Source organism: Podarcis vaucheri (genome assembly GCF_965113315.1).
Source record: "Podarcis vaucheri genome assembly, chromosome: 1".
NCBI classification, from domain to species: domain Eukaryota; kingdom Metazoa; phylum Chordata; class Lepidosauria; order Squamata; family Lacertidae; genus Podarcis; species Podarcis vaucheri.
The window spans coordinates 59,905,793-59,918,652 of NC_138759.1; the positions used below are offsets into that span (position 1 = coordinate 59,905,793).

Below are 12,860 nucleotides of genomic sequence, written 5' to 3' on the forward strand. Positions count from 1 at the left end.
ATTGATTTCTTCTCAAACACAGAATTTCAAAGCAATGTTTTAACATGTATTATTAAATATGGATTTATTATATCTGAAGTAACTGCATACAAGATAGCATTGCTCGAATGTATAAAACTGTTGCCACAAATAAGATCATTTTACAATATTGGCAAAGTACACAGCAAACAGCTGCTACTGTTAATTACCTTTATTTTGTCTGTGAGTCCTGGAAGATCTGCTTCTTGCCTTGCAGGCCTCTTCCACCTGGCTTGGGAGGGTAGGACCCTGACTGACACCAGATGTTTTGGGACTACAATTCCCATCATCCCTGACCACTGAGAATATGAGAATGGGCCTTTCCGGTGGTGGCTCCCTGTTTGTGGAATGCTCTCCCCAGGGAGGCTTGCCTGGGGCCTTCATTACATATCTTTAGGCGCCAAGTGAAAACATTTCCCTGTAATCAAGTTATTGTGGGAGTGGGTGTTACGAGTTTGTTTTTGTTTTTGTTTTATTAGGTATTTTGTGTTTTTATGTTGCAAATCACCCTATGATCTTCAGGTATACCAATTTAATAATTAAATAATAAACCTTACAAAAGTTGGTCATTGTAATTATAGTAGTAGATAGGTAGCCATGTTGGTCTGTCATAGTCAAAATAAAAAAATTCCTTCCAGTAGCACCTTAAAGACCAAGTTAGTTCTTGGTATGAGCTTTCGTGTGCATGCACACGTATCTGAAGAAGTGTGCATGCACACGAAAGCTCATACCACGAACTAACTTAGTTGGTCTTTAAGGTGCTACTGGAAGGAATTTTTTTTATTGTAATTATAATTTGCATTTTAGGAATAGGGAACAGAGTCTGAGACACTAGACCACTGAATACATGCAAGGAACGTATGTTTGTGGGGAGCCAGCAGGTTCATGGCTTCAGTCCCCACCTGGATGTATGCATGTTAGTTCTGAAAGTCTGCATAGACCTTGTCCATATGAATGAACATAGGGGCTCCTGCTACAGTCCTGGTCCTTACCCTCACATACATTACTTGAATGCCTGAAGAAACTGCTCTTGATCATTGGCCATATTGCTGCCGGTGTTGCTGCTGCGGCTGCTTCTATTTATTGAAATAATCATGCAAGCTTGATGTGTTTTATATGATATTTCAATAGCCGATTAACTTTTAGTTGTTTTCTATAATGGTCGTTAACTATGTGGATGTTTACAGATAGATAAACAGATAGACAAATAAATAGACTTTTGCCATGGCTTTGAAAAGGACATGATATGGACTGCATGCTATTCTTCCAATGCTCCTATTAAAGAAATCAGGCTGAAATATACATGGGCATTATACCATGTTTTCCATCCTCTGTCACATTTTATTAAACTGCAAATGTTTTTATATCTCAGTTACACTAGTTTGACTGATAAATAGAAATAGATAAAATATTTATATAGATTTAAAAACCCCCAACCCTACTCCCTTTCTGCTGCCTGAACTACATCCAGAATTTAACCTATATAATTTGATTTTGACTTTGTCTATTTTAGCCAAATGCAGTAAGAGGTGCTGAACATGCCTCGCAGTCCAACGTCAAGTGAAGATGAGATGGCTCAGAGTTTTTCAGACTATTCAGTGGAATCTGAATCGGACAGCTCCAAAGAAGAAACCATTTACGATACTATCAGGGCTACCGCAGAGAAGCCAAGTAGCAGAATGGAAGACTCCAAGAGCAATACATTAGTGATGCGGATTATAATACCTGACCTACAGCAGACGGTAAGGTGAACTCCATTAAAAAGTTTATTGACCAAGGCCATACATCAGATTTGAGTTGAAGTAGTCAATTAAACTATGTCAGAGTCTGGTCAGGATGTTTAATGATTAAAGCATGTAGGTAGTAGTTCTGTCATGTAGAATCATAGAAGCATAAACTGAAGCTATAGGGTATGGCAATAATTTTAGAGCAGTTTTGTTTTCTACATTAACTAAGATGGAATGTGTAATGTACCTTGTGCATGTTACTTTGGTAAGTAGACTGAAAATCATTATGGCATGCATTCTTTCATTTGCTCATTCATATCTGGCAAGAAGAGGCTATCTAGAATACAGGGAGTTAAATCCTCACCTTTTGTGGATGTTTCTATGCATATTCCCTCTGTTCATGTACATGTTTTTCCAATATGTTTTCAAAGGGATTGAGATGTAGATTTTGAACTCTTTAAAAATCCTAAATGAAAGGGTTCTGTGTTCTGATTCTTTAATCTCTATTTCTCAGAAGTACTCCTTAGCCACTGGAATTCAATAAAAATTAACAAAAATGAAATGAGGAATGTGGTTTTCTTACTCCTAAGTGATGGGTAGTGCAAGAACCATCTGGTGAGATGGAAGGGTACTTTGGGCTGACAGGAAATATGTGTATGTCCTCATTAATTTTCTATTTTAGTCACAGATTTAGTGCTGCAAGAATCATTACTTTAATTGATTATGGTATTTTAAAAAGTAAATAAAATAAAATAATTATGTATATCAGAAATAAGTCAGGAAAAAGATTAGGACAACACAGTGGAACCTCGGGTTACGGCGGGGATCTGTTCCGGAGGCCCCGCCGCAACCCAAAAACGATGCATCGCATCTGTGCATGTGCGATTTAGTATGATTTAGCTCTTCTGCGTGTGCGCGAACGGTGCAAACCTGGAAGTAACCCGTTCTGGTACTTCTTGGTTTGTGCCTGTCTCAAGCCGAGGGTGACATAAACCAGAGGCAACGTAACCTGAGGCTCCACGTAGTGACATTTGGTTTTATTCAATACAGGCATGGTTGGGGACTTGAAACTAAATTCACAGTAAACTGGGGGATAAATGGAGGGCACAATTAAGTGTTTTTTAGTCTTATTGATTTCGGAGAGGGAGATTTGGGCATGTGTATAACTCTCCCATTGAAACCAGTGAGATGCCAAAGTGCACAGGGTAGCAGGACTACAAAATCCCGACATCATTTTAATCTCTTATTAACCTTACTAGTTTTAGCCTTGACTATTTGCCAGGAGTTCATTATTGCCTTTACCTGGAACTGTGACCTGTGCTAGATCACCATTAATTCTCTGGAAACAGTTTTCCGATTGCCTACATTTGCATTTCACAACTATCTGGTAGATGTGACACATTATAATATCGTCTGCTATTCCACCACATTGTTTCATTATTTTTCCCTTTTTTGACTAAAACGGTTAGTCTGGCAAAATACAGTGGTGCCTCGCAAGACGAAATTATTTCGTTCCGCGAGTTTTGTCGTCTTGCGATTTTTTTCGTCTTGCGAAGCACGGTGTCGGGAAAGTTTTGGAAAAGCTTCAAAAATCACCAAAGTCTTTTAAAACCTCAAAAAAGGCTACCACACGCGTTCTATGAGTTGCTCCTCAAAGTCAAGTCACAACTGTATTAACGGTGTTAAGAAAAAGGAAACAAACTTGCAAGACGTTTCCGTCTTGTGAAGAAGAAGCAAGCCCATAGGGAAAATCATCTTGCAAAGCAGCTCAAAAAACAAAAAACCCTTTCATCTTGCGAGTTTTTTGTCTTGCGAGGCATTCGTCTTGCGAGGTACCACTGTATACTGTAAAAGCAGTGTCTTATCTCTTAGGTGGCATTCAGTGCTGCAGAATCTGAGAGTCAAATTAGATATGACAGATCTGGGTGGGTTTTGTTTTTTTTAAACATTAAAAGGTGCACACAGGTGTAGGGAGCTAAATCCTTCTCCTGCCTTGCCTCCTACTAGTAGTACATTTTTCCGCTTTTCCCAGATTTGAAGTAATTGACTGTGGACAGGTAGCTGGGAAAGCAGTGTCTTCATCTCTGCACCCCTTTTAATGTAAACAAACAATTGTGGTTGCTTTTTTCCACATCTAGTTTGATGCTGAGAGTTCAGTGTTTGCCCCAGAGGCATAGGGGTGTTCCAGGTTCCGGCCTGAGACAGGGGATGTGTTGCTCATTTGCTGCTGTCTGTAGAAAAGTACCATCTGGCATGTTGTGTCTGTTTTCTTTCCCATACATTGATGATGTGGCTGGACAAGAGAGTGAAAAGAAGAGAATCGGTCCACAGCCATTTCACTGCAGGGTGAATAGAAAGCAATATGTGTTTTTTTCAAAAAAAAAATATTTAAATCGATTTTTTAAAATTTAAATTGGATTTTTAAAATAAAATGTTTCTAGGGGAAAATCTTTCTAAAGATAGTTTTCTCTTTAAGTTACATTATAGTCCAAAGGCTATTCATCAGGAAATAATGATTTGTTTTAAGTTTTTCATGTGTGCTAAAACTCAGTCTAAGTTTTTTTTAAAATTGTTTAACCACATCAGTTTACAAATATAGATATATATGCTATAATGTTATTGTTTTAGTTAAATAAATTGTTTAAATTGTTATTAAGGAAATGATTGTTTTTTTCCTTCCAATAAAGCACAGCAGAAAAGTTGTCCAAATATAAACAGTTAACTTTTAAACCTCACAATAATTTCATAATTATCGGTCTATGTATTTCTAATAGTATAACCAAATCAGTAATTTTTGATATAACTGTAAAAACTGCTCTGAAAATTTATTATTCCAAAAATGAAACCTTCCTCTAGTTGTAAATATTAAGATGACACCAGCAAGAATTAAGTTTTTCTGTTAAAAAAGAAGAAGATTTAAATCAAATCTTATTGACTAGTGATTTAAATTGATTTGATTTAAATCAAATCCCCCCTGTTTCACTGGTTATTCCATTTAATGGGAATCAAATGGCTCTGACTTGTTAGATCATGTAGAAGTAATATCTGGTGACCTCCCTTGCTGAGGAGCAGGAGTCGCTGGCATGGCAATACTGTGCCATTATCTTCCCGACAGGGATGGTGCAGGCTGGGGTGGATTTAGGACTATGTAAGTGGTGTGCCAGGGACGCGGGTGGCGCTGCGGGCTAAAGCCTCAACGCCTAGGGCTTGCCGATCGAAAGGTCGGCAGTTCGAATCCCCGCGGCGGGGTGCGCTCCCGCTGTTCGGTCCCAGCGCCTGCCCACCTAGCAGTTCGAAAGCACCCCCGGGTGCAAGTAGATAAATAGGTACCGCTTACCAGCGGGAAGGTAAACGGCGTTCCGTGTGCGGCTCTGGCTCGCCAGAGCAGCGATGTCACGCTGGCCACGTGACCCGGAAGTGTCCTCGGACAGCGCTGGCCCCCGGCTAATAAATGTGAGATGGGCGCACAAACCCCACAGTCTGTCAAGACTGGCCCGTTCGGGCAGGGGTACCTTTACCTTTACCTTTAAGTGGTGTGCCAAAACTGCAGGAGGCAGTGGAAGACAGGAGTGCCTGGCGTGCTCTGGTCCATGGGGTCACGAAGCGTCGGACACGACTAAACGACTAAACAACAACAACAGTGGTGTTCAGGGACATGGGTGGCGCTGTGGGTTAAACCACAGAGCCTAGGGCTTGCTGATCAGAAGGTCGGCGGTTCGAATCCCTGCGACGGGGTGAGCTCCCATTGCTCGGTCCCTGCTCCTGCCCACCTAGCAGTTCAAAAGCACGTCAAAGTGCAAGTAGATAAATAGGCACTGCTCTGGCGGGAAGGTAAATGGCATTTCCGTGCACTGCTCTCGTTCGCCAGCATGCTGGCCACATGACCCGGAAGCTGTACACCAGCTCCCTCGGCCAATAAAGCGAGATAAGCGCTGCAACCCCCGAGTCGGTCACGACTGAACCTAATGGTCAGGGGTCCCTTTACCTTTACCTTTACAGATGTGCATGCACCAAGAGCTGAGCTGATGGGGTGCCGTCTCAAAACCTAGCGTGGCTTTGGACAGGAGGCACAAGAGCTCTGGCAGTTCCTAGAGTCTTCCTTCCCAAAGCCGAGTTAGTACTTTCCCAGCCCTGCCTTTGGGATGACAGCACGAGTGGGGTGGGGTGCCAAATTTTGGCCTTGCACAAGATGCTGTAGTACTCAAATCTGCCACTGATGCAGGGACACAGCAGTGGCAAGGTAGAGGCTGAATGGGTGCAGTGGTGAAGCCAATCCCTTTCAGCTGCCAGTGTGCCTGCAAAGCCCCTCACTGCCCAGTTAGGCACCAGTGACCCTGGTGTTGGCAGGACTGCAGTGTGGCCCTGCCCTGCCCCTGCCCCCCAGTTGCTCCTGATGTAAAATTTTCAACTGCAAGCAGTTACCTCCTTTGGTAGTAGTCCTGGTGGGACAAAAGGAATACGATCCACAGGGCTCCTAGTTTATCAGTGCTTTTCAAATATACTGGGAGTTGAATGGGCAAGGCTTCCAGTGCTTCAGGCTGGCATTGCACATTCCATGCAGCTCAAGATCCTGGTGTGTTACTGCATAGTTGGGTCCCTTCACCAACTCTATCATCTTCCATTCAGAGATACAGATACTTGGCAGCTTCTGTGTGCAGCCTGTTCCAGTCCGGAGACCAGCTGTCATGCTGCAACCCAAGCTGGGTGGGGGAGGAAGCTGGTCCCCATTATTGCAGAAGCTATGGAGCAGTTATAGTTGAGAACAGCACATCCTGAAATGGAGCTGATGGCCACTGGTCCCTTGGGGTGCTACAGGCTTACTTGCTCTAAGACTCTCCTTTGACCACTTTGTATAGTCATGATTTGTGACTTTATATCTTAATAACAAGTTTGATATTTAATCCAGCTTTAACAGAGTAGGCCCACTGAAATTAAGGGGCTTAATTTAGGCATGTTCAGAGTCTACTCTGAGTAAAACTTAGTTGAATGTCACCCCAATAGTTTAGCCAGTCATTCTACAAATTTTCAGCTGAAGTCCATGCCAGATTTTACAACAGTTGATGTAGATGCAGTCTCTTACTACTTGAGGAAAGCCTGATAAGTTGTACTTAACCTTTAAAAAGACTGCATGTTTTCTAAGCAGCATGTTATAATTCAACTTGCACTGCTCTCTAAATTACAATGATTATATCTGAGCAGCCATCACACTGGAAAGTTAGTAGCCACACAGTTTCCATACCACAGTTGTTCTTCAAGTTGGACGATTCAGATACAGTGGTACCTCGGGTTACATACACTTCAGGTTACATACGCTTCAGGTTACAAACTCCGCTAACCCAGAAATAGTGCTTCAGGTTAAGAACTTTGCTTCAGGATGAGAAAAGAAATCGTGCTCTGGCGGCGCGGCGGCAGCAGGAGGCCCCATTAGCTAAAGTGGTGCTTCAGGTTAAGAACAGTTTCAGGTTAAGTACGGATCTCTGGAATGAATTAAGTACTTAACCTGAGGTACCACTGTAACACAATTGTTATTCTTCTTGTTAATATTACTGTACTGTGCAACATACTCAAAACACCTAACCACAATTCTGCTGTCCTATCCACTGACAGTGGAATTTCTTTCTCGAGTAGTAATTGACATTGTTTTACTCTCTCTTTTGCCTGCAGACACTGATAGTAGTTCACTGGCCACGTCAAACATTTTTTTTCCTGTAGTTTAGACACAGCTATTCCATGGAGAGGTTATGTCTGCCAGCAAACATATTCATATATCACTACATTAAATGGACTGCCTGCCTGGAGGTTAATAAGGGCTGTTCAATATGTATGCCAAGGTGAAAATCATATTTGAGGAAGGTAGAAAGCCTAGGCTGGAATCCAAAGTTCCTCTTCCACTTATTATTTTCTTTTTGCTGGTAGTTCCCGCAGGTAACTACTGTTCCCGCAGGTAACTACTGTATACTGAAAATGTTCATATATTACCTTTAATAGCATCTAATGTGAATCAGAAAGTTTAAATATGATATGTCTAGGTAAAGGAGAAAAATATGAAATATGTCATTATTTATCTCTTGTGGGATGGACAAGATTGTTTGTTTTATATAAAGAATCAGCATTTATATTAAATAATTAAAGAGGTACTCACCTTATGTAGCAGCCCTGATAATTTATGTGAATTAATTTATGTTTTGTGTGTATTAACTGCCTTTTCTACTTTTTGTGTTTTTCAGAAGTGTATTAGATTTAATCCTGAAGCTTCTGTATGGGTAGCAAAACAGCGAATTCTTTGCACATTGAATCAAAGTTTGAAAGATGTTCTCAATTATGGCTTGTTTCAGCCTGCGAACAATGGAAGAGATGGGAAATTTTTGGATGAAGAAAGACTTCTTATGGAATATCCACAACCTGTAAACAAGGGTGTTCCAACCTTAGAGGTATTTTAATGAACAATCATTTATTTAAGGTTTGTGTATCAACAGTATGAAGGTTGTTGTTGATTTTAATTTATTAACTGCCCTTCACCCTAAGGTAGTTGTATAACGTATATACAGAAGACTCACATCCTGGTACTCTGAAGCTGTTTTGAGTGGGGAGAGAGAGGATCTGAGAAAAGTTACAATTGAAATAATGGAGATAATAAGATGGGCATTTACATAGGATCGTGTAAAGAATGTCTCTTGCTCTTTGGTAATCCTTGACAAAGTGCTCTAAATTTTGTTTCCAGGACAATCGCATTTCCCCATTAAATTAGTGCCAGCATATACTGTGACTCCTCCTCGGCCCTACCTAGCAGGCTATCTGTTCTAAACAATGTGTGACATCTTCAACCTCAGCACCAGGCAGGCAAATAATCATTCAGTGTGCCTGCTTGTCACCAACCCAATTTATCTATGCCACTAATGATGGTATTACACACTACAAGGAGCCTCCTGCTCCCCCAGAAAATTTCTCACTGTGAGAAGGTATCTGTTAGTCTCTCAAGGAGTAGGTCTCTTCTTCCTCAGAGTAACATTGCACTCCCTGAGACCCTGGGAGTGGGATGCTACTATTGCCTCCCTGAAGGCTTCATCCATCAACAACTCTGAACTTCTCCAGGTCAGCCAACTTGGCCAACAGAAGTGAACTGGTCCCCTGAGGTTCAAGAGTCTAGCAGATGGGATATTTGTACATTACTTTCTACTTGCATACCTGTCAATATTGAATAGAATTACTTTGGTGCATGGGATTTGTTAGGTCAAAAAGGGGGGGGGGAAACATAGTCCATGCTGGCCTTCTCACACAGCTGTCAACTCTGTTTGTTACCTTGTGTTTGCTTTGTCAGTGGGACCAAGATGCTTCATCACTTGGATCTCACTTACTTTTAGAGCAGCTTCCCTACCAGGTTGCCCTAAATTTGTAGCTCTAGTTAGCTTTCCCCAGCAGAGGCTGCAGCCAGTTGTGGGTCAGGAGGGTCTCACTTGAAAAACACAAGCAAGAGTTACCTTTTGGTAGTGTTACTTCTAGACACAACTGTCACAGAGTTAATGAGGAAGGAATGTCTGGACTAAGTCTTCTTTCCTAAGGGGGAAGAGATGGGAATAAGAAAGAGAATGGGGCAGCAAGACTATTTTTAAAAGGAAACATTGGCAACACTAATGGTCATTTCTCTTCCTCCAGATTTGAAGTAAATGATTAAGGATGGCAATTTTGCTCATCAACATGTCTAACGATCTTCCTTTTCTTCATCATCTGTGCATAGTAGTTTTTGAATTTCATTTAGTAAACAGAAGTCTATTTTTGACTTTGGTTCCAATGTATAATTACACGTTTTGGGGAAATTGCAACATGTTGAGAGCATGAACAGCAACTGCTGTATAGTTTAAATGAAGAAATCTGGGGTGGGGGGAAGTGAGGTTATTTTTAAAAGAAGAATGGTACAAGAATATAGAACTCCACTGCTTTCAAATTTGAGATATAATTATGTGAGTTGACAGGCCATGCCTCAGGGGACTACAGCAGGTGTATTCTAAAAAGCACTTCTTTTCTAATCTTTGAATACAAAATGACAAAATCTTACAATTCCATCTTCTTATGAAGGAGTTAACTATATTCTCCTATGGACAGGAATTTCAGTTTATTCTGGGTGATCACAAACAATTTGTTTCTTACTGTTGGGCCAGAATGCAACCATCTATTTGCAGCAGCACCCATTTCTTTGTGTCTAGAGTATGGATCTCGTGGAATTCATTCATTGTGAATTATGATCCAGACCGAATTAGAGCATTATCTCCTGGACTAAAGTACAGATTTGAAGACTGTTATCCTTCAGATTTCACACTGAATCTTGCTATGTAGTTTTCAGTTAAAACACACATGCACTATTTTAATGTATGTTTTAGGAGAAAATACGTTAGGAATTTGAATCTTGTGAGAAAAGTTAAAATATGTATTTAGATGCGCATTTTGTGCTGAACCATTTTTTAAAAGCACATATTAATGCAGAAATGGGACAGAACAAATTATGAATGAAAGCACACAAAAGTGATACAGACCTGAAACAGACTTATTTGCTCATCCCTGGTCTAAAGTGATAACACAGGTGAGTTGAGGAAAAAAGGAACAACAGGGAAAGAAACTGAACCCATCTGATCCCAATTTTTGCTGTGCTATTGCTGTGCTGCCCTAAATTTCTGCTTACGGAATATACTCAAACTTTGAAGCTTCATAGTGTTCTTCTTTATGCATAAGAATTCCTCATGAAAAGTGCCATAGCGTATGAAAGCCTAAACATATACTTTTAAAGAAACTCAATAAAATACCGTATATTTCTGTGTATAAGACGCCCCATGTATAAGATGACCCCTATTTTTTGAACCCAGAATTAAGAAATAAACAATTGCAACATTCTGTGTATAAGACGACCCCCAATTTTAAACTTTAAAATTTTTGGGAAAAATATAGTCTTTAACATGGAAAAATACAGTATATAGGGCGCAATCAACTATAGTTGGGCATTTTAAAGGCCTGCTGTTTTTAATGGATGCACATGCACCCATGATATTTGACATTTATAAGTTCAGTTCATGATAAGATATGGTTTGGCGTGATTAATGAATGGACAAATAATGCTTTGTAATCAGCCAGCAAAACAGAATAGGAAACCATGGTTGAAGTAAGTGTCCAAACTATGGTTTGTGTAGACTATGGCTTGTGATATCTGAAGTGTTTCTACAGACATATGCACATAGAGAAAGGAACTGGGGAAAAATGAAAGCTGACAAGCAGTTCTAAACCATGGTTAATTTGTAAGTACGGAAATATGATATGTGTGCTGTCTAAATTAACTCATAAGCATTCTGTTGGTTGTCCCGGTATCTTGAATGTTATGGAAACTGACCCTTCAAAGCATGTTAACATTTACCTGGTTGCTTTTTAAAATGATAGTCACCATAACTATTCTTTTTCTAGAATATTTCTAAAATGAAAAGTAACATTCAAATAATGTTGCCATTTCAGTTTCGGTATAAGAAAAGGGTGTACAGACAGTTTAATCTTGATGAAAAGCAGCTAGCCAAGCTCCACACAAAGGTATGTCTAAGTGAAGAACCTCTAATGTGGTAAGAATAAAGACTAGCAGAAAATGTCGTTTAAGGTGTATTTTATCGACTTTTGTTAAAATCCCCTGATAATAGGAACAAGCTAAGGAAATTACAATGCAGATAGCAACCAGGCTGTTAATAAGATCTGATACTGTGCACATTTTTTTTCACCAGTTGATCTGGTGAAACATTAAGAGGCTAATATCATTAATATATTGAAGGATTGTCGAAGGCTATGATAGAGCATTAACATCAGGCCCATGCAGGTGGGTGAGAGGCAGCCAGGTACACTTGGCCTGTGCCCTGGAGGGCTAGGCCAGCCCAGGGGCCATGCCAGGAACCTGCTGGACTTACACTGTCAGGCCTCAGACAAGCTCTGCATGGGCCTCATTAACACTATTGCCCTGGGTAAGCATTATTTTAAGTCTGCAGTGCACTTGCCACCATTTACTAATCTGTGTTGCCACAAAGATGTATAAATGAAATAGATTCCTATGCATAGCTGTTTAACGCATATCATCCTGGGCTCCTTTTGGAGCAAGAGTGAGATATAAAATCTAAAAAATAGTAAAATAATAAACCAAAAGTAAATGGGCAGTAAGGTGTGTTTCATATGCATACTTTTATTAATGTTTACACATGATTTTGGATACACACTAGATGACGATTGTTGCTTATAACTAAACTGTATATTTTACAGTAGTAAAACATTTCACATAATGCTATCTTTCAGGCTAATTTTCGAAAATGTATGGACCACGTTCACCACCTGTCTGTTGAAAAACTAACAAAGATGCTAGACCGGGGACTTGATCCTAACTATCATGACTTGGAAAGTGGAGGTATGAAGTAAATAATTCTCACGTTTTAGCAGAAAATACACACATCTTTAGTAAATTGCAAAGAAGAAATGTCTAGTGTATATGAAGTGAGTTGAATTTATATTCTTTATATGACTTAAGAGGAGTTGCATAATTATTTATTTCTTTTCATTCTTTCTCACTTTAGAAACCCCACTGACTTTGGCAGCTCAACTTAGCAATACTGTTGAAGTTATCAAAGCCCTGAAAAATGGAGGCGCTCATTTAGATTTCAGAGCTAAAGATGGCATGACAGCATTACACAAAGCAGCCAGAGCCAAGAACCAACTTACCCTGAAGGTAATTCATATGTTATGTCCATTATGCATTGTTTTATATAGAAGAGTGTACGAAGGAAAATGCTTGAGTTAATTATCAGCATCCTTAATGGATCTTTTAATCTGCATTCACTCAAAGGTTTCTTTTGTTGGCTTCGGACTTCCAAGATTAGCTTTCAACAAAGAATTCATTTTGGTGGAACTAAAAAGGGTGGTGAAACTTTACCTTGTTGCCTGATAGGTAATACCTGTTTGTGCAAAATGGGAATAGAGCTACAGCCATTTATCTGACTTTGGAAGAGAATATCCATTTCACCGGGTTACTATCTTTTGTAGTGTTTGCCCTTTAAACTTAATGTGCATTGATTTCTTAATTTGTTGGGGTTTCGGGCATGTTGTTCA

At 40.0% G+C, this 12,860-nt stretch overlaps 1 protein-coding gene across 5 annotated transcripts in view; it reads left to right on the forward strand.

Annotated features, from left to right (window-relative positions):
• The window catches only part of SHANK2 (SH3 and multiple ankyrin repeat domains 2), a 354,487-nt gene that overhangs the window by 56,770 nt on the left and 284,857 nt on the right, over positions 1 to 12,860 (forward strand). For all 5 annotated transcript variants that reach the window (XM_082223286.1, XM_082223288.1, XM_082223283.1 and 2 more), the window contains exons 2-6: positions 1,532 to 1,760; positions 7,973 to 8,176; positions 11,238 to 11,309; positions 12,054 to 12,162; positions 12,329 to 12,480. In XM_082223286.1, coding sequence (XP_082079412.1) covers positions 1,557 to 1,760; positions 7,973 to 8,176; positions 11,238 to 11,309; positions 12,054 to 12,162; positions 12,329 to 12,480 — 741 coding nt within the window. In that variant the 5' untranslated portion in view covers positions 1,532 to 1,556. The remainder of the gene's footprint in view (positions 1 to 1,531; positions 1,761 to 7,972; positions 8,177 to 11,237; positions 11,310 to 12,053; positions 12,163 to 12,328; positions 12,481 to 12,860) is intronic.